Source organism: Homalodisca vitripennis, chromosome 6 (genome assembly GCF_021130785.1).
Source record: "Homalodisca vitripennis isolate AUS2020 chromosome 6, UT_GWSS_2.1, whole genome shotgun sequence".
NCBI classification, from domain to species: domain Eukaryota; kingdom Metazoa; phylum Arthropoda; class Insecta; order Hemiptera; family Cicadellidae; genus Homalodisca; species Homalodisca vitripennis.
Genome location: NC_060212.1, coordinates 120825494 through 120843886, shown reverse-complemented (window position 1 = coordinate 120843886; position 18393 = coordinate 120825494). Strand labels below are relative to the sequence as shown.

The 18393-nt window shown below is 34.0% G+C and overlaps 1 protein-coding gene across 1 annotated transcript in view; it reads left to right on the top strand.

The window, feature by feature from the left end:
• LOC124364853 (bicaudal D-related protein homolog) overlaps nucleotides 1-17148 on the top strand; it is a 149501-nt gene extending 132353 nt beyond the window's left edge. Inside the window, exons 2-9 of the mRNA XM_046820644.1 lie at nucleotides 4605-4820; nucleotides 4984-5100; nucleotides 5670-5816; nucleotides 7608-7775; nucleotides 10486-10605; nucleotides 11351-11563; nucleotides 14534-14794; nucleotides 15872-17148. Of these exons, the coding sequence (XP_046676600.1) occupies nucleotides 4605-4820; nucleotides 4984-5100; nucleotides 5670-5816; nucleotides 7608-7775; nucleotides 10486-10605; nucleotides 11351-11563; nucleotides 14534-14794; nucleotides 15872-16018 (1389 nt within the window). The 3' untranslated portion in view covers nucleotides 16019-17148. The remainder of the gene's footprint in view (nucleotides 1-4604; nucleotides 4821-4983; nucleotides 5101-5669; nucleotides 5817-7607; nucleotides 7776-10485; nucleotides 10606-11350; nucleotides 11564-14533; nucleotides 14795-15871) is intronic.
• The last annotated feature ends 1245 nt before the right edge of the window (nucleotides 17149-18393 follow it).

The following is an 18393-nucleotide window of genomic DNA, read 5'->3' as shown; positions in this document are numbered from 1 at the left end:
GCTCCAACGATCTATAATGCCGAACTTTACAGGGAAGTATATTGAGGAAACGGTTAAGTTTAAGGCAAGCGTATGTCCTGAATGCAGAACTAAAGTTCGTTGATCTTAACGAGTAAAGATTGCCAGGTACCTGGGTGTTACTCCATAACAGGGTTCTAGACGATCAGTCAGATTGTCACTATTAAGAATAACGGCGTGACTGATACTCGGCATCACTTATCCAACGTACAGTCGGTATTTTATATCATGTTGGATTAATCTTAATTCCCAGTTATAATTATTTTTTGTACTTTCATAATTTACATGGTAAAGCAATCGTCAAATATTTTTGAACTATAAAGAACCAAAATCTACACATACACACAGTCAAACTTCCATTGCATACATTAACTCCTGCAAAAGTCATGTGCCCATTCGCTGAATAAAACGTTTTATATATCAAAATGTAACTAATTTAAAAGTGAATGTGATTGTTGCAATTTTTGTACTTTCCAGGACTGAGCCTGTTAATTAGTTTAACACCAACCTCTTGCGGCAAATGTAACAATGACAGCCTATGATGTGTGCGTGAGTAGATGTGCTTCAATGAAAATGTTTGGACTCAGTTTATGGAAATCATTATCTTTGATTTATTCTCAATCGTATACTCAGCATTCTCTGTAAATTTATAAGTCAAGCTAAGCAGCGCCAGTGTGTATTAGAACAAGTGAACGACTTCGACGATTTTACTATTTTTTCAAAATCCTGATGGACTGATGTCGTGTTAACTTCAGTGTTTCGTCAATATGTTCTAAAGTCAAGCCTACATTCCACAGCCTACATTGTCTGTGTTAGTCAATACATGAACAGAATGAGAATGATTTATCATCTACTGCTACAAAATATCTATTTGAAACCCCCTCATAATGAGTGCTGATTGACGCTTAATAGCTGTAAGCCTATCTTGAAGTCTGTTGTAGCTAACTGGGTGTTCTGGGAGCAAGAGATGTGGATATTGTTAGAGTAGTTGGCGAATTTCAGTGTGCAAATCAGTTATTTGAAAAAATAAGCCAAGTTTATTCAGCTACAAAATTATGATTGTTCAGTGTCGATAATTGTGTCATTTTACATAATTTAATAACACCTCGATCTTTGTTTATGCAAGAGTCTATGAGGAGGTACGTCATGCATTGCTAAAGTCACTCGAAACTCTGCGGTTGCGCTCTGTTTAGCAACAAACGAAAGAAACAGCGATTATTAATAAAAAACATTAACAAAAAAAAAAAAAAAAAAATACCAATATTTAAATTTAATTCATCAAAAGAAAGTCATTACTAGAAGATACAAAGGAATTACAACTTTAAACAAAAGATTTAGCTTGGTAGCGCTGTCTAAAAGTAGCCACGGAAATTTTCGGTTTCACAATCCTCTTAATCTAGAGAATAATTATAGTTCAATCAGCACTGAGATCAAACGGACTTAAACGTCATCATTATCTATTCTCAAATCAGGTCTTAAATCAAACCGGCTTCGATGACATCATTATATCTCTATTCTTAATCAGCACTGCGATAAAACCGGCTTCGATGATATCATTATCTCTCTATTCTCAAATGAGCTCTGAAATGAAACCGGCTTCGATGACATCATTATCTCTCTATTCTTAATCAGCACTGCGATAAAACCGGCTTCGATGACATCATTATCTCTCTATTCTCAAATCAGCTCTGAAATGAAACAGGCTTCGATGACATCATTATCTCTCTATTCTCAATCAGCTCTGAAATCATACCGGCTTCGATGACATAATTATCTCTCTATTCTCAAATGAGCTCTGAAATCATACCGGCTTCGATGACATAATTATCTCTCTATTCTCAAATGAGCTCTGAAATGAAAACCGGCTTCGATGACATCATTATCTCTCTATTCTCAAATGAGCTCTGAAATCATACCGTCTTCGATGACATAATTATCTCTCTATTCTCAAATGAGCTCTGAAATGAAACCGGCTTCGATGACATCATTATCTCTCTATTCTCAAATGAGCTCTGAAATCACACCGGCTTCTATAACATCAGTATATTTCTATTCTCAAATCAGCTCTAAAATTAAAACCGGCTTCAACGACATCATTATCCCTCTATTCTCAATCAGCACAGAGAATAAACCATTGAGGATTTCATTGCCTCCCTGTTGTCTATTAGCACTAAATCCAGACCACAGCTTTAACTGCATCATTATCTCTCGATCCTCAATGAGCATGGAGAATAACCAGGTTTTCCCGTCATCATCAAATTTTCTCTATTCTCTAGTAGCAATGGAATACAGTACACGGGCTCTTCCGGAAATGTATCTTCTCAGCTCATTTAGAATTAGTAATACTTAACTATTGCAGCTGGACCAAAATTAACACATTTGAAAAAATAATTAAATTGTTTTAGTCTTTTCCTAGTACAGTACGAACTTTGGACGGATTTCATCTTAGTTTATATTGGACTATCATTGACAATCGGTATTAACTCGTTTACTAAAGTATATTGTAGGAGAAATATTCGGTTTCGCTTTGGTTAAGATATATAATAGCTGTAGTAAAATGACCTTGAGTGTTTGCCTTTCATTGCTTAAATATTCAAAAGTATATAATTTACAAAAAAATCTTATTAATTATATCTTTGAAATGAGTTATCTCCCGTAACGCTACTACAAAAAAAATAATGGCGTAAAACTGCAATGGCGTGTAACATTGTTCTTATTGGGAAAACTCTAAGGTCATTTTAATACAGCCGGCCATTTTAATAAAAACATATACCTTTGTGAAGGGAACAATTTTAGCAAATTTGATTGCGAGATTTTTGGTAATAAATGTTTTAAAAATATAGAGTAGTAAAATTTACATAACACGCGAATTAAATTCATTTGTTTATGTATGTGGATTTGTTTCCACATGAGTGATTTTGTTATTTTCGAGTATTTTGAAAAATAATACCGTCCTTGCAATTGATATTCAGATTGTTCAATGAATGGGGAGCGCCTTCAGTCAAGGGGCAGCAGGCACTCGACACCGGTGTGTGAATACAACTAACTTTGTGTCTGAAGGGGACCGTGTCGAATAGTCAGTGTGAAAACTATGGACTGTTTACTATCTTATTCTCTTTACTAAACGGTGTCCGTTTATATACTGCTCAGCATGAAATTTTACTAAAAAGAAGACTTCAATCATAATTTATTATAAAAAAAATATTATATCAATACATAATAAACACTCCTTCGTTGTTTACATTCAGTTTTTATTATTCTACCATGATTCCTTAGCTTATTATATCTAAATATTCATACTTCAAAACCAATAAAAATCATTATATTATTCTTAAAGTTATGGTTCGTGAAATATTGTTCATTTGTAATTATAAGCATGCTATAATTTACAATCTGAACCTAACTAAGCTTGGAGCAAAGTAATAAATAAATGTTTCCAGGCTGGAGTTGTCACATTGTAAATCGTGATTTACTTTTACATTCACAGCCGTTCCTTCTTTTTTTGTCCGTCTTCTTAATAGAATAACTTGTTACGTTTTTGTTGTAAGCTACGTAATTATTGTTTGGTTTGAATAAAAATATTGCGATGGTTAATTACAATAAGTGATCATTTTCATTATGAAAACAGTTTATAATATTATAGTATTACATTCTTGAGTACAACAGAAAGTGTTGGTATACAGTGTTTACATTGCTGTTGCCTAGCAACGGTGTCAACAGACAACTTGGCACGCGGCAGTTCGATACCCCTCCCCCATCCCTCAAGGCATGACCTCTCCTTCAAGGTTATCGCCCCAAAATTCAAATCAACCCCTAATCTGTAGTCGAAACTGTGTCAAATTTTCTTTTCTGGGACAGAGATAGATAAAGTCAGGTTGTACAGTATATTGAGTGTAGACAAAACGGACACACTCATTTAAAGAATCATTTAAAAACTTAAAAATTATTTGTTAAATAAATTAAGAGTAGATTAAAAACTAAAAAGGCATTGGGTGCATATAACATAAAGTGATGATTTTCACAAATTTATAATATCCAGTAACGAACCCAAATCTGGCAGTTACAAGTTTACAAATTAATTTATTTATTATGTCAAAACTTGCAAAGTAAAAAATTGATGGATTTGAGTTTTAAGGTCTATTCCTGTCAATGCGATACCTGCATGTCTCTTACCCATGCTACAAAATTACTTTCAAACATAAGCGTATGTCATTAATTATCATCTGAACTCAAGTGTAAAGTAATATGAACTTTGCTAGGCTAGAAGTGCAATTCATACATAGCCTAAAGACAAGGGCAGCTAAGGGAATATTGCATTTTATGTAGAATCAGAACCACAATAATCTGATGACTGAATGTGAGTATCCTGCATAGTTTTGATGTAAGGAAAACAAATTGATGTTGATAAGTTTAACAGGAACTCTCAACTGTCCTGATTTCTCACACCTTCTGATTTTAACTAATATATAAAATGTAAACTTTAGAATATCGCCAGAGAGATGAATATTTAACCTCCAAGTAGCTAGTTTACTGCATTCACTGTGCTGAAATTTTGCTGGAAATTCAGAACAAATTATTTGTTCCAGGTGATCGAACAAGACCGTCACCTGCTAAGGCGGAAGTTGGTGGCGAGCCAAGCCGAGTATGACACGAGGACCATCGAGCTTCAGGCGGACATCAAGGAGCTCCAGAAGACCTTGCAGAAGACAGAACATGATCTCAAGTCGACGGAGAAGGAGAAGGCACTGTATATTGCTGAACTCACTGATCAGAACCAAAGACTGACAGCTCAAATCAAAGAGGCAGGTTTAACCAAATATGAGTTCTTTAATATAAATGATAAATTATTACATTTATTAACGTACAAGACATTTTTTAATTTATTAAAGAATAGCCTACTAGTTTTCCGTTCTTCTGATTTCAAAAGAACATTATTCACTGAGCAGAGGATTGTTGATGTTACAGTCGAGCAAGACAGAGGAGCAGTTGACACTACAATTGCAGGGGCTGCGGGACCAGTGCAACTTGCGCAAGACTAGTCTACAAGACCACCAATCGAGCTTGGAGGTTCTCAGAGACGAGGTAAACTGATGTCATAAATTGTAAGGCTCTTTGATTGTTTATTAGGAAATATTTCCAATCTCTTTGTATTATAGTGAATACATTGATATTTACATAAAAGGTATATCTCCCAAACCCCATGTATACAAGACCTCAAGGTTTTCTGTTGACACATTAAGTGCCATCTGGTTAGATAGAATCAGATTTGATATTGATTCTCGGACCAGGTAATAATTCGGTGTAAGGTATTTTGTCAGTTATACTCAACATTAACACTCACTAGGGGCTAAATTTAGAATTTTTCACTGGACTCTACCAATCTGGTCAGACTGGTCAGTATTTTCATGGTACATGACAGGCCATAATTTACTTTTTCATATGTGTTTACTATATTAGTGAATTAAAAATGTTTCATTAGCAAAGAGCAAACTTATTGCAGACATGAAAAAGTATATAAGACAGTAAAATGCTGTCTATACAACTTTAATAAACAGGGACAAGTTTATGCACTGCACTGATGATGCCATGAGCATAAAATTTCAGCGATAAAGTTTGGAATTTAATACAAAGAGACTCGTCAATGTTTTCAGATTTACCTAATGTCGGAGAAGAAGAGTGAGATGGAGAGGAGGCTGCACAACGTCGTGTCACAGCGAGACACTCTCAGTTCTGCTCTGGACGAGGCGACGGACAGGATCATGATGCTAGAGAAAACCACAAGGGAGCAAGAAAGTCAGGTAATAAAGAGGTGCAATCAGGACAAAACAAAGTTATTTTTGCTAATATTTTTGGAATATATTCAAATGAATTCTCATTGGATTTTTAAGTTTTGTTTTAAAGAAAATAGTAATAATTATCTGTGCACTGTTTAAAATTCCATGAAATAATAATGAATTTTGGCTGCCAACTCAAAACCAAGTTTATTTCCTTGAGCACATTTATACATGCACTTTTCTCTATAGATTTTGATTGTCTCATCTAAAATCATGTTTCTACTTCAAAACAACAGAATTACAACTGACAAAGTTGCCCTATGAATTAACATGGGCTTTTACAAACACTGTGCAAAAGCAATAATGTTGTATGGTGCAATAAATTTCCTTGAAATACTTTAGTTACAAAGAAATTTGCTTAATTTTCTCTTACTGCAAGTCCTTTGATCAGAGACTATCTTCATGGTTTCTTTTTAAAATTAAGGAGAGACTGATCTCTTTTTTCCTTGTTCTTTACATTTTTATGGATCATTAGTCTATGCAAGGATCTTATCAAACAGAATAAGGAGGAGGGTCCATACAGAACAAGAAAAATATTTTGGCCAAAGACAGGATTTGAACCTGCACTATCTCTACCTCGAATCTAAAGTCCGATGCCTTAGATCATGAGGTAGGTTAGGTTATTGAGGTTTACCCCCAATATAACATGTATAATATCAAAATACAAATTAAGGCTCTCGAAGAATATTGTATAGCTTGCTTTTAGTGATATCATAAAAATATAGCTGTTTATAAATTCTATTAAAGATCCCAGTTAAGACTGGGATGGCTGCAACTCGTTACAATGCCAAAAAGATAGGATCTATCACCGTACTCTAAAGAGTAGAAGGATAAGCAGTTGAAAACTCACCAATTGTATACTAACAGAAACAAAAATTAAGCTTTCAGTTAATAAGTTAACGAATCTAAGTGGGCTATAAGTTTTTCAGAAAGAAATCTCAAAAGTTAATTGTACTTTATTGTTTAAATAGCCTACTCATAAAATATACACTTGACAAGAAAAGCATCGATCTAAAAGGTCGTATCACAATAGGTAAATTTGAATAAAAAATAAGCTTCATGCTATAAAAACCAATTTTAAAATTTGTATTAATAAACTAAGTGTCTCAAATGAAAATGATTTGACTGCATATTCTGATAAGCAATAAATTAAACATGCATTATAACATGCAAGTGTCCCAAAAGTTTAATTACTCTTAATAACTTCCTAATTTCAATTCATTTTCATAAATTTCACTATTTTTCCCACATTGTGGGGTAAAACCTTAAAAATTACCTTACTGAATGCATGATTAAAAATATTTAAGATTTTATAATTACAGTAGAACCCCTCATATCCGGCCTCGGTTTTTACCGCACCTCGGTTTATCCGGCCACTTCCCGGAAGCCAATATCGAAATTTATTTACCACGGCTTACAGACGCGCAGTTGCACGCACTAGTCTCCCACGACTCTTGCGTTATTTTGGTGTATCTATTTGGTTACATTTTCCTGTGTTGTCCTCAGTTGAGCTAATAGGTTTAACCTGTAAACAGTTCGTTGATTATTTCCAGTGCGGTTAGTACAGTACAGTACAATTGTTTTGTTTCGTCAAGTGCTGTGTACTGTAGGTTGGTTTATCCGACCGAATCGTTATCCGGCCAGGGGCTCGGTCCCGTGGTGGCCGGATATGAGGGGTTCTACTGTATTTAATTTCTTTGTTGGAACGTCTCAATCATCGTATGTGGTAAACTCAATGAATGCCTTGTTCCTCAGCTCCTGGCCACCCAGAGAGAACTGGAAGAGTTGCGCAGTGGTGGCAGTTGTGGCAGAGATCGCCTGGACCTGCTGACCGGAACTCCGTCATCGCTGGGCAACCGTAGCTTACACAGTGAGATGGAATGTGATGAGTCTGCGTTCCCACTGGGAGATGACCTTCACCAGGTAGGTTTGTCTTTAGTTGCAACTAAAAAATAGACAATCTTATTGCTAAAAATTATTGTTTTAAATGTAATTTTCAAAGAACAATGATTCTGATCGTGTTTGAGTCTTCTCAATTTTTTTTTTTTTTTTTTAAACTTTTTTTCTCCAGAGTCCTCCTTTCTTACACTGCAGTTTCTATGTTTGATGTTTTCTTCTATGAATTGACTTAGCACAAGCAATTTAATGTATTCACCCATTGGACTTTTGGGAATTTGATGAACTTTTGAAGCTTTAACTACTAGACTGTCCATTTTCAGAGCATTATGCGAAACATTTATGTTACGACAGTTTTTTTTAGAAGTCATCTTATTTTTTTGTATTTCTTTTATAAATATTTAGGATTTTTCTAGTGAATGGACTAATTGGAGTTCACATCACTATCATGAGAGTTTAAACCAAGCTAAGGTTTTATAATGTGAAGTTTTATATATATAAAAAAATCAATCGTTCAAAATCAACAATTTTATTACAATGTCATCAAAATATGTAACAAAGCAAGTATTAATCAGGCATTTTATTGTAAATTATAGAAATTCAAACTGTATCTATGTTCGAGAGTTCGTTTTATCCTGGTTGTGTCCTATGTTTTGTGTTTTACATAACTTCTTGTAAGGCTTAGATGGTTATTGCTAGCAGTAATTTCATGAATTCGTTCCTCTGTTTCAATCCTGTCTCGTTTCCCAAGGTAGTTGGAAGCAGGTTTTGTGATTTTTGGACATCATATGATGACATCTTTTCCTTGTAGGTTGTGCCGTGTAGGATGTATCATTGCCTATGATGATTGATCATTGAATGTCTCGCCTTATAGGATAGTCTGTTTTGTCAATGTGCAGGAAGACTTTGTTTATATAGAGCGCCACTAGTTATTATGCCTGTGTTCTGAATGATTGTAGATAGGACTGTTGTGGTTAAAGACCTGCAAGACCTCTGAATGCCTTTTTTAAAGGCAAGGATTCGGTTGGTATTGACAACTGATATGCCTCCCCACATTATAAGGCTATATCTAATGTGGGATTCTGCAAGTGCAAACTAACCTTTACACCACAGTTGCTTTGTACATGGACATACTTGCCATAATAGGGAAGAGTTATTTCATTCATTTTGTAGAATCCTTTGCCTGTTAGTTAGACCTTGCTTTTCCTCATCATCTTCAAACCACTGTAACCATAATCATTTTTTCAATTTTACGAAACCTATGATGGTGAAATAAGATCAATCAGGCTAGGAGGCAAGGGAATAGACAAATGTTTTATTCGAGTACATAGAGTAACAGAATTGGCATCTGGGAAGAAATTTTATTAAACTGCAATACACTTTGGTCAACAAAGAAGACACACAATGAAAAAACCATTGATTGTACTGTCATTCATGGTTTCTTCAGTTAGTAAATTCTTCAAGAGAATGAAATGTCTATTGTAGAAGCCATTGTGAGAGATTCTTCTTGAAACATTTTTGTCCACTGGTTTTTTGAAGAATGTAGAAGAATTTGAGTCCTGCATAGTTTGGTTTCTCGCATACAGCGCAAGGCGATGATGTGTTGGTAGAGCATAATTCTTGGAGTTCTAGGTATTGTGGGAGTTCTGTCTCTAATTATTTTTGTGTTGTACAAGACAGCAAAGCAGCTCTCGTCAGATACAAACTAGGATACCACAGTCACTAATTTTAGATCTTTACAGGATTTACGGCTGGATTTGGATCCAAACCTGTCAATATTCTCACTGCTTTTTTTCATTACTAGTACGTGGTGGAGTTTCCCCAAATCACTAGTCCAACATTACTTATCAGATATCGACACTGTTTCCACTCTTCTTACTCATCAGAAAAAAACTTACTTTCCAAAGAGCCTTCTCATCTTAAGAGTTTGAAATTAGCTCCAGTTGTAAGACCCCTCCATTCTGTTAATTGTGTTTTTCTTGTTATCATTCTTGAATAACTAACATATCACTCTTTAATAATTCATAATCAACTTTTCCAAGATGTCTTTATGTTCAAAGACTTTTAATAGAAAACTTGTCTTAGCGATTACAGAATGTATATTGTTTTGTTTATTTATAAGTTGTTTTCTGTACAGAGCAAGCTACGGTGAGGAGAACGTAAAAGGAGACAAAGGACGACTTTGTTACATACAATAAAAATATCCAGTTGTTGTTTCCTGCACCTTAAATTCAGTTTGAATGAAACGTGGAGTGTCAGAGTTAAATCCCAGGTTCATTAACAGATAAAAGTGGCAATCCAATGTATAAGAGCAAAGTACCAGGTAAAACTTAGCTGACCTTGAATTTTCTGGAAAGAAGAAGAGGTTTTTAAAGCTGTAAATCCTTTGGTAAGTTCATAAATGGTCATGCTCCTCCTGTACATGTTGGTGTAGCCCCCAAGAAACAGTAGTTCACCATCTGTAGTTTTTTTTATTTGAGTGAATAACTGAGTGAATGTCCGAGACCTTCCCTACTTATGGTGTTGATGTTCTTGAATTAACAGCTGAAAACCAACAAATCTTAGGACTTCTTACGTAATGTTTTTATAAACAACGTAACAATTATAACTCCCATAATAATTACTTCTGTTATGTAATTTTTCACAAATGTTAATGTTTCACAACATAAAAAATGTAATATCCAATTCCTAAAATTTTACACTGTTGCTATTAATACAATAATAATTGTGGTTGTAGCTGAAGCTGGAAGTTGTGAGCGTGTACGATCGCGTTAGATCAGCCTGCCAGAATCTCAAACATCGAACTCACCGCACAGACATTCCCATGAAACCAGACATCACTGTACATCAGGTCAAGGTCAGTGAAAACATTACAAAGGAATATTATATTTACCAAATTTAAGTTAATTACAAATGCATAATAGAAGCAAACTTCTTTAGCTGTATTCTATAACAATTTTTTCTTCATATATTTTTTCTTAAATATATATATATATATATTTCTGCATATATACATATACACATATACATTTACGTATTCTAACCGTTAAGTTAGTTAAAATCTCAATTTTGGTGGATTGGAAGTTCTAACCATCTTCAGTTCTTCCATATGGTTTATGGGTTATATGGTTGTCTATGGTTAGTAAAAGAAGCAACAATAGTATCTGCAACACTGGATGACAACACAAAAAGATCAAACTTTTAAAAGTACATTGTGAATGAAGTACATTTAAAACTAATATAAAAATGAGACCAGTTACATGTTTTTATTTATTTATTGATAAATGCCATTAATATTCAAAAGTTCTATCAGGAGTGAAAGAAAGGTTGGTTTCGTGTAATGTCTGAACCATGGGCATTTTAGTCTTAGCTGCACAAGTAAACTTACGCAATTCATTTAAAAATATTCAATTTTATCGTTTAACTATCTAATGGCTGGATATTTATACAAAGCTCCATGTTATCCAGAATCATTGTGGTATCCTGGAAAGGAAGATGAATTCAATAAACTAAGCCTATAAACCGTAGTCTAGACGCCATGATAACTACAGGAATAGAAAGAGTATGCTTGGTAGAGTGATAACTAAGAGTGAACGTTGTAGGTGGGCCTGCTGACCAGCGTGGTGCAGGAGCTGTGTGACCTGGTGGGTGAGCTGAACACAGGGGACTACAACAACAGCAGTGTCAGCGTGACGGACCTGGAGGTGGAGCTGCATCGGGCACAGGAAGCTGTGGACCGGATGACTCGTGATCTGGAGACTCGCGCAGAGGAACTCAAGAGGCGAGGGGAGACAATCATGGACCTCACTGGCAAGGTGAGGCTCAATCCAGTAGAAACACTTTGCAAACACACATATTGACAAACTGCAAACAATACATATTAGCTTTTGAAATTTTTTTTATTCAAAAGCCTTGTTTGTTTGCTTGATTTGAAAGCAGCAGATGTTATTTTTACTGACTGGGGATTCTTCAAGGACCTGTCTTGAGGTCTCATTTGTTTTAATTTTTATAATATTATAATTTTTATAACTCCTAGATGGAATAAACACTACACTTTTATGTCACAGCTAGATAGAAAAGTTTAAAACATAATTTTGTATTGTACTTTATACTATTATACTTCATAAATTGTATTATTAAAATTACATAGTTTTACTAAACTAATAAATCAATATTTTTCCTGTAAAGCAAGATCATAACACACAGAATTTATTAACTACAAATTACGTTGTGTCTTACAGAGAGTTGAATAGTCACAAATCTATTAGGTAGCAGCTAAATGCTGGAAAATTATAACAAACGCAACTACGTATTACAGACCGATTTTAGCTGTTCATGAGGGAGAAAGTTAACATCAGAGATGTTTTGGCAGTGTAAATTTGGAGTAACAATTAAAAAAAAATATAATTATGTTTCATGCATACATTTGAAGTATGAAGATAATTTTCAAACTGATATGTGATGCACCCAACTAAGCAGCCCTATCTAGATCAAAGTTGTTACCCTACAAATTTGTGAAGTTTCATATTGTCTCACTCAGTTTGGATTCTTATACCATATTATCAGTTACTTTAATTATGTGGAGATTTCGAATGAGTTTGTTCACAGTTAAGTGATTACTGTATTAATACAATATATGAGTGAAAATGGTGAGTTATGTTGTAAAGTACCATTCCACAATTTTGTAGTATTTTGGAAGCAAATTTTTTTCTGAACATTTTGTTTACTTAGACATCACATTTGCAAAAATATGTCGGGACAATTTCCCTCCCCCCTTCCCCATTGGTCTGCAAATGGCTGTTTTAGTACATTATTCTTGAAAATGCTTTAGAAGGAATTTTCATATATTGTTTTGAAAAAGAAATAGAATCCTAAGTTTATAACTAAATTATTTTTCGATAAAGTAATATATATTTGTATATAGCTTTGTATGTTGTTATCTCAGTGCACGTAGACCACAAAATTGACAACTGGATGTGAAGTCTTGTTGCATCATTTTACCACCTTTTTCTTGGTTTCATTCACACAACTTAAAATGGAATAAATATTAACATCACAGCTAATCGAGTCATTATTTTCTTTCATGCTGTCATAAAGATCAAGAAAGCGAAATCGAACATGAGAAATAATAAGGTTTTGAAGATTTGTAACACACACTAGAACACAAGCTTTTAGTAGTGAAGCACAGCTGGAGCAATCAGTGTTGGGTTGAGATAATTAAACAAAATTTTTTTCCTGAAGGCAAGAAAAAAAAAAAATTGTTGGGTCATTCCACAAGGAATTGTAGGCTTTTAATGTAAAATTTGGGAATGTCATGTTATCAGCCCTACAGAAATTTGGCTTAAGATACAAGGATGGATCCAGTTCGGATTTTCGGGAGGGGCCACTTTAATTTTAGTTTGTCTTTATCATTACTGTAACAGGACATTTCGAGTACAAAAAATAAAAGTTTTGGAAAGATATTTATTCATAATCAAAGTTTAAATGGTTACAAGTTAATTTTATAGTTACAATACTAGAGTAATTAATGTTTTTCATAAAAACATTTTTTTAACTCTCGGAGGGGGCCATGGCCGCCTTGGCCCCTCCCCTGGATCCGCCACTGTTATGATATACATATGATATTTTTACATTATGTATGTGAATGGTGAATGAAGGGAGTGATATTTCTTATATCCATAAAAATATTATCTCCACATTAAAAAAAACTAAATTTTATTGAATTTATTTTCATTAAAAAATGTCATCACTCCTTGAAGTTATACCTCATACAGGTACTATAAAACATCAAATTCTTGTTGTAAGCCATTTTTTCTTTGGTCTGATTACAACATTGCCCAACATCCTAACTTAAAATGCCCATAAATCGTTGTGGAGCAACCAAAAATTGTTTTAATATTTTTTCTGTCCATGTTTCATAAAGAAAAGTAAAAATATACTTTTTTGTAATTAATTCAACCAAAAACAGATTGCAGCATATAAGCATTAAACACTAGCACTAAACATGCTTTTTAAATAAATTTTATTATATTTAAATTCTTAGATTAATGTTTTTATATGTTATTATTATCAAAAGTTAATTTTGTCTATCATCCTAAATTCTATGTTTCCATATTTTTAATTCAAAGTCAACAAAAGTAAATATATTATTGTTTGTTGTTTTACCAATCAGTGTTACAATATATTATGTAATGTTTCAACAAAACTGCTTTACTGCACAGTAACCTATTTTCTGTTTTAATTATTGTTGGTAATAAACAGTTTTCAGCTATAGCCAGGCATTTTGATCTAATGGTAATTCAATTAATTAATTATATATCAGTACATTAAAAAAGAACATTAGGAATACATTTTTAAATATTATAAAACAGAAAGATAATCCCTTATCCTCATTATTTGGTATTAATGTTTTCGTACTGAATTATAATAATTCTTTAAGCTTCTTTTGCATTATATGATTTGTAATCCATACAGAATTAACAATTAAGCTACTAGAATGACTACTACTAGTGAATGGCTTTTAAAGCTTCCAATCCAAAAACTGGGAGATATCATACATTGGATAAGAAATACCTTACACAATTATATTTAAAATGTCCCATATCTTTATTTATTGGTAGATTTTCCTCCTTTTTTTTATTATTGATTTAAAACAGATATTGGGATCGAAAGGTTAAAAAATTGAACTTATTACCAACAAATCCTAGTTAAACGTTCTAGGGACTTTATTCTTATTGTTAATAACTAATGTGTATGTTGCCTAATCTGTTTTGGTGTTGTTGCAGCTGAGTGTGAAGGAGGTGGAGTTGTCAGGAACAAAAGAGGAGCTAGAGTTGGCCCGGGCCGACCTGAAAGATGCCGGAGGCCTGGCCAAGGACGAGATGGTACAGAAGGCATTTGAGGTGCGTGACGGTGCCGTGGCACGAAAGAATGCTACACTGCTGCAGCTGGCACACACACGCATCGAACTCATGCAGGCCAACAGCCAGCTGATGGAGGCCATCCAACAGAAGGTGGAACTCAGCCAACAGTTGGATCAGTGGCAGGTCAGCAACTGTTTGTTTCATAGATTGCTAAACATTTATCTGACATGCTGATCACTGTTAGAGGAAACTAATAATAGGAAAATTAATTTCTTGAATTAGCTAATCATATATCTTTGACTGTCCTAATAATAAATTGTTTATATTTTTATCAGTGGGGAATGTACTAATGCATTAAATCTCATTGTAGAGTAAGAGAAGCTTTCACCTATCTTATCTAATAATTTACCAACCTAGTCATCACCCAGCAGGGATCACTTCTGGCTGGTTTATATCTTCCAGTTGAATCTACCACTGGGCACAGCAAAAACCGATGTATCACTTAAATCTGGGCAACCTTATGGATGTGCAGGAGTGGCACATCACTAACCGCAAATGTTGAGATTCTGGGGAGCAAGGGTAATTTGATAGGTCTAGTCTACTGTGGGAGATGACTGTTAGAGTTGGTGGGTTCATTCCGTAAGTATCAGAGGTTCTTGTTAGCCTCAACAAGGGTGTACCACCCCCGGTCTACTTTGACTGGAGTGGCTGGTTTAGAGCTGATCTCCCCTTCTTCCGGGGGGACATGACTTAGAGATTAGTGCCCTAATTCTTCCTCATGGATCTCAATAGGAGGCGGCCCCTACTCCCTAACCTTATCCATCTTGAATATCCTTCACTCCGAAAGCAGCGCTACGGTTCTTATAGAACTAAGTGCAGTTTATAAGCTTCTTGTCCTAAGAGAAAAAAAACCTAGACATCCTTTTCTCTCATGACTACTTTTCACATTACTTGAAGATGGTGCCTTCTTAACTCATCAGAAAACTTGGTACTAATTTGTTCCATTGAACTGGGCAACACAGGTACAAGAATATTTTCTAAGCTTATTGTTAAGCTTATTGATAATTTGAAATTTTTGTTTAAAAATTTGGAACACTGGCAATTCATTCTCATTGTTTCGTCTAAATATTAGTGTGTTACCATACTGTTCTGAGAGGATTTAACATTTATATTACTAAAATGTATAAACTACTGTAACAAACACAATATTGTTAGTTATTCTCTTACTGTCTGTTATAACCCAAAATGTGAATGTTACAGATGGATATGCAAGCTTTGTTGGACGAGCAAATGAGACGGAAACTGGCAAACCCTGAACCCGAGATACCCTCCAGTGGCCAGAGCACACCTGCATCAGCCGAGCGCAAACGACCATCTCGCCGCCTGTTTGGTCTATTCCAGAGATGATTTCCCTCCCCTTCTTTTAAACTTTTCTAAATTGTCTTAGGAAAGATTCTTTACACTTCTTAGGCTAAGCCTGAGTCCTCTTAAAAATGTATATATTTTTGTAAAGTTTAGTAGTGTTAATTAGTTGTGAAACTATAAAACTAAATATTGGCTTTATAATTGTATCACTCACAATTTTAAAATGAAAATCTTTGAATAACGATAAAGATGGATAATGACCTAAAAATGCAAAATGTTCTATTGTTAATTCACTTGACACATTACTTAAATATGCATTTTTAGTTATCAATGCATACAATTATCAATTTAAAATGGTTTTTAGAATACATTTTAGCTTTTTTTAATTTGTTATGTTGTTTGTATTTTAATATAAAAAGCCAAGTTTGAGAAATGAAACAAAGTTGTTATTAAACCGAAAGTTTGAAATGAATTCACAATTCCTAGTTTTTTACAGCAAACTTTCTCATAGAACTTTATTACTATAACACTTTTCAAAATAATGTTAGTAGCCAATTTGATACTCTGCAATATAAGTTAATGTACTTTATATGATTTATTAATATGTAAGGGATTTATAACGTTCATTCCTTGCTTAAAAGTGCAGTGTTTAATTTTAGTAAATGTTGTGCATTGTTTCTGTGTTACTATTTATTATTTGTAATGTTTAATTAGAGTTTATTAATTTTAAGATGCTAAATCAAATCTAAAACTAAACATTAACTTTACATTATTATAACTAAATAAGTTTTCTGTTTGAAAATCAAGCTAAGTGCGGTTATGCACTCCCACTAACACTGTGATAACTTTCCGTACTAAATATATATGGGTGATTTTCATGCTTAAACGCCACTATTTCGTAAAATGTAGAATACATTTAATTCTATTGTACAGAATAAATTGTGATAAATACAACATATTCCACAGTTTTATTTTGTAGTAAACGGAACTACTCTGTTATAATTTGAGTAAATTATATTTTTTATGTTGTTTATATGAGCGCACATTATTTTCTACAGTGCTAAACATTATTATGTTACGCAATAAAATTAATTAATCGAGAGCTGTGCTTGTAAATAATAGAAGATGTAGTTTTATTGTAAATAATCATAGTATTAAAATGATTAATTGTTTTTCTGTGTTTTTATTCACCTCCCTACTAAAATATAGATGATAATGGAGAGCTTCAAAGAATGAGAAGATTGTGTTTCCAGTGTAATGAAATATAAAACCCAATTAATAATATTAGTTGGATGACTGGAATCAATGTTTTGAGCGCATGAATTACTTGGCTTAGATGAATGAGGATGTGCTGCAAAATAATCATGATCCAGCGAAGAGCTACTTGTCTCATCCATCATAGATATTTCTGATTCTTCAGAGATATTAGTGTCCGGTTGGTCCACAACCAGCTTTGATAGTTCAGCAGCATTGTCTCCTTTCGGAGCTAGCTGTTTCAGGCAAACTGTTTTCTCATCTCTGTTATTGAGATGTATAGTTGCATAATGGGATTTAAATCTTTAGTCTGACCTCGACTACCAGCGGATCGTACTTGCTCTGCACGATTCTCTTAAAAAGAACAATTTTTCAGATTCAAGTCGCTAGATTGGTAAAGATTGTCCATTTGAAGATTTTATGGAATGAATAAACATTCGTTTGTAGCAGTGCTTGATAAGGGTCTAATAGAATTTGAAGGAATTATTTAAGACATACTCCCATTTTTTTCTTCTTAAATTACGATTTTTTAGCAACAGTGTAATAGCCTTCCAGATTATGCCATTGTAACATTCGATCTGGCCATTACCTTGCGGATTATATGGTGTAGTTCTAGTTGTCGCTATGCCTTTGGGTGCCACGGTGACGAAATTTCGTCACCAATGATAAATGCGAGAAATGCCACGGTGACGACTTTTTCGCCACCAGTTGTATATGCGAGAAATGCCATGGTGACGAATCTTCGCCACCAATTATTTTAAGATCCTTTGTTTATATTTTTCGGTATTTTTATGTTTCTACGTAATAAATTGTATTTCCAATAATATGCCTTTTAATTTTCTGTGGTGTTTGGAAAAAAAAATCCAATCCAGAAGGAGAATCTAAAAAAAAAAAACAATGGCCATCACAGCGCTGCCGACAGCTGACTAGCGTGGCAGACGACGAATGCAGAACGCGTGCTAGTGTGTTGTTTCTTTTGAAAACATTGTTGCTTGAATTCTAATAGCGTAATTATTACGTTTTGTGCTACAATCGTTTGAATTTGTGCGTGTAGTGTTTATTATTAGTGTGTAAAACACTTAAGTAGTTTTCAAATGGCTGAATAATGGATCCTGAGAACCTTAGATCAAGTGAGGTGGACAGAGAACTTGATGGTGATGTAT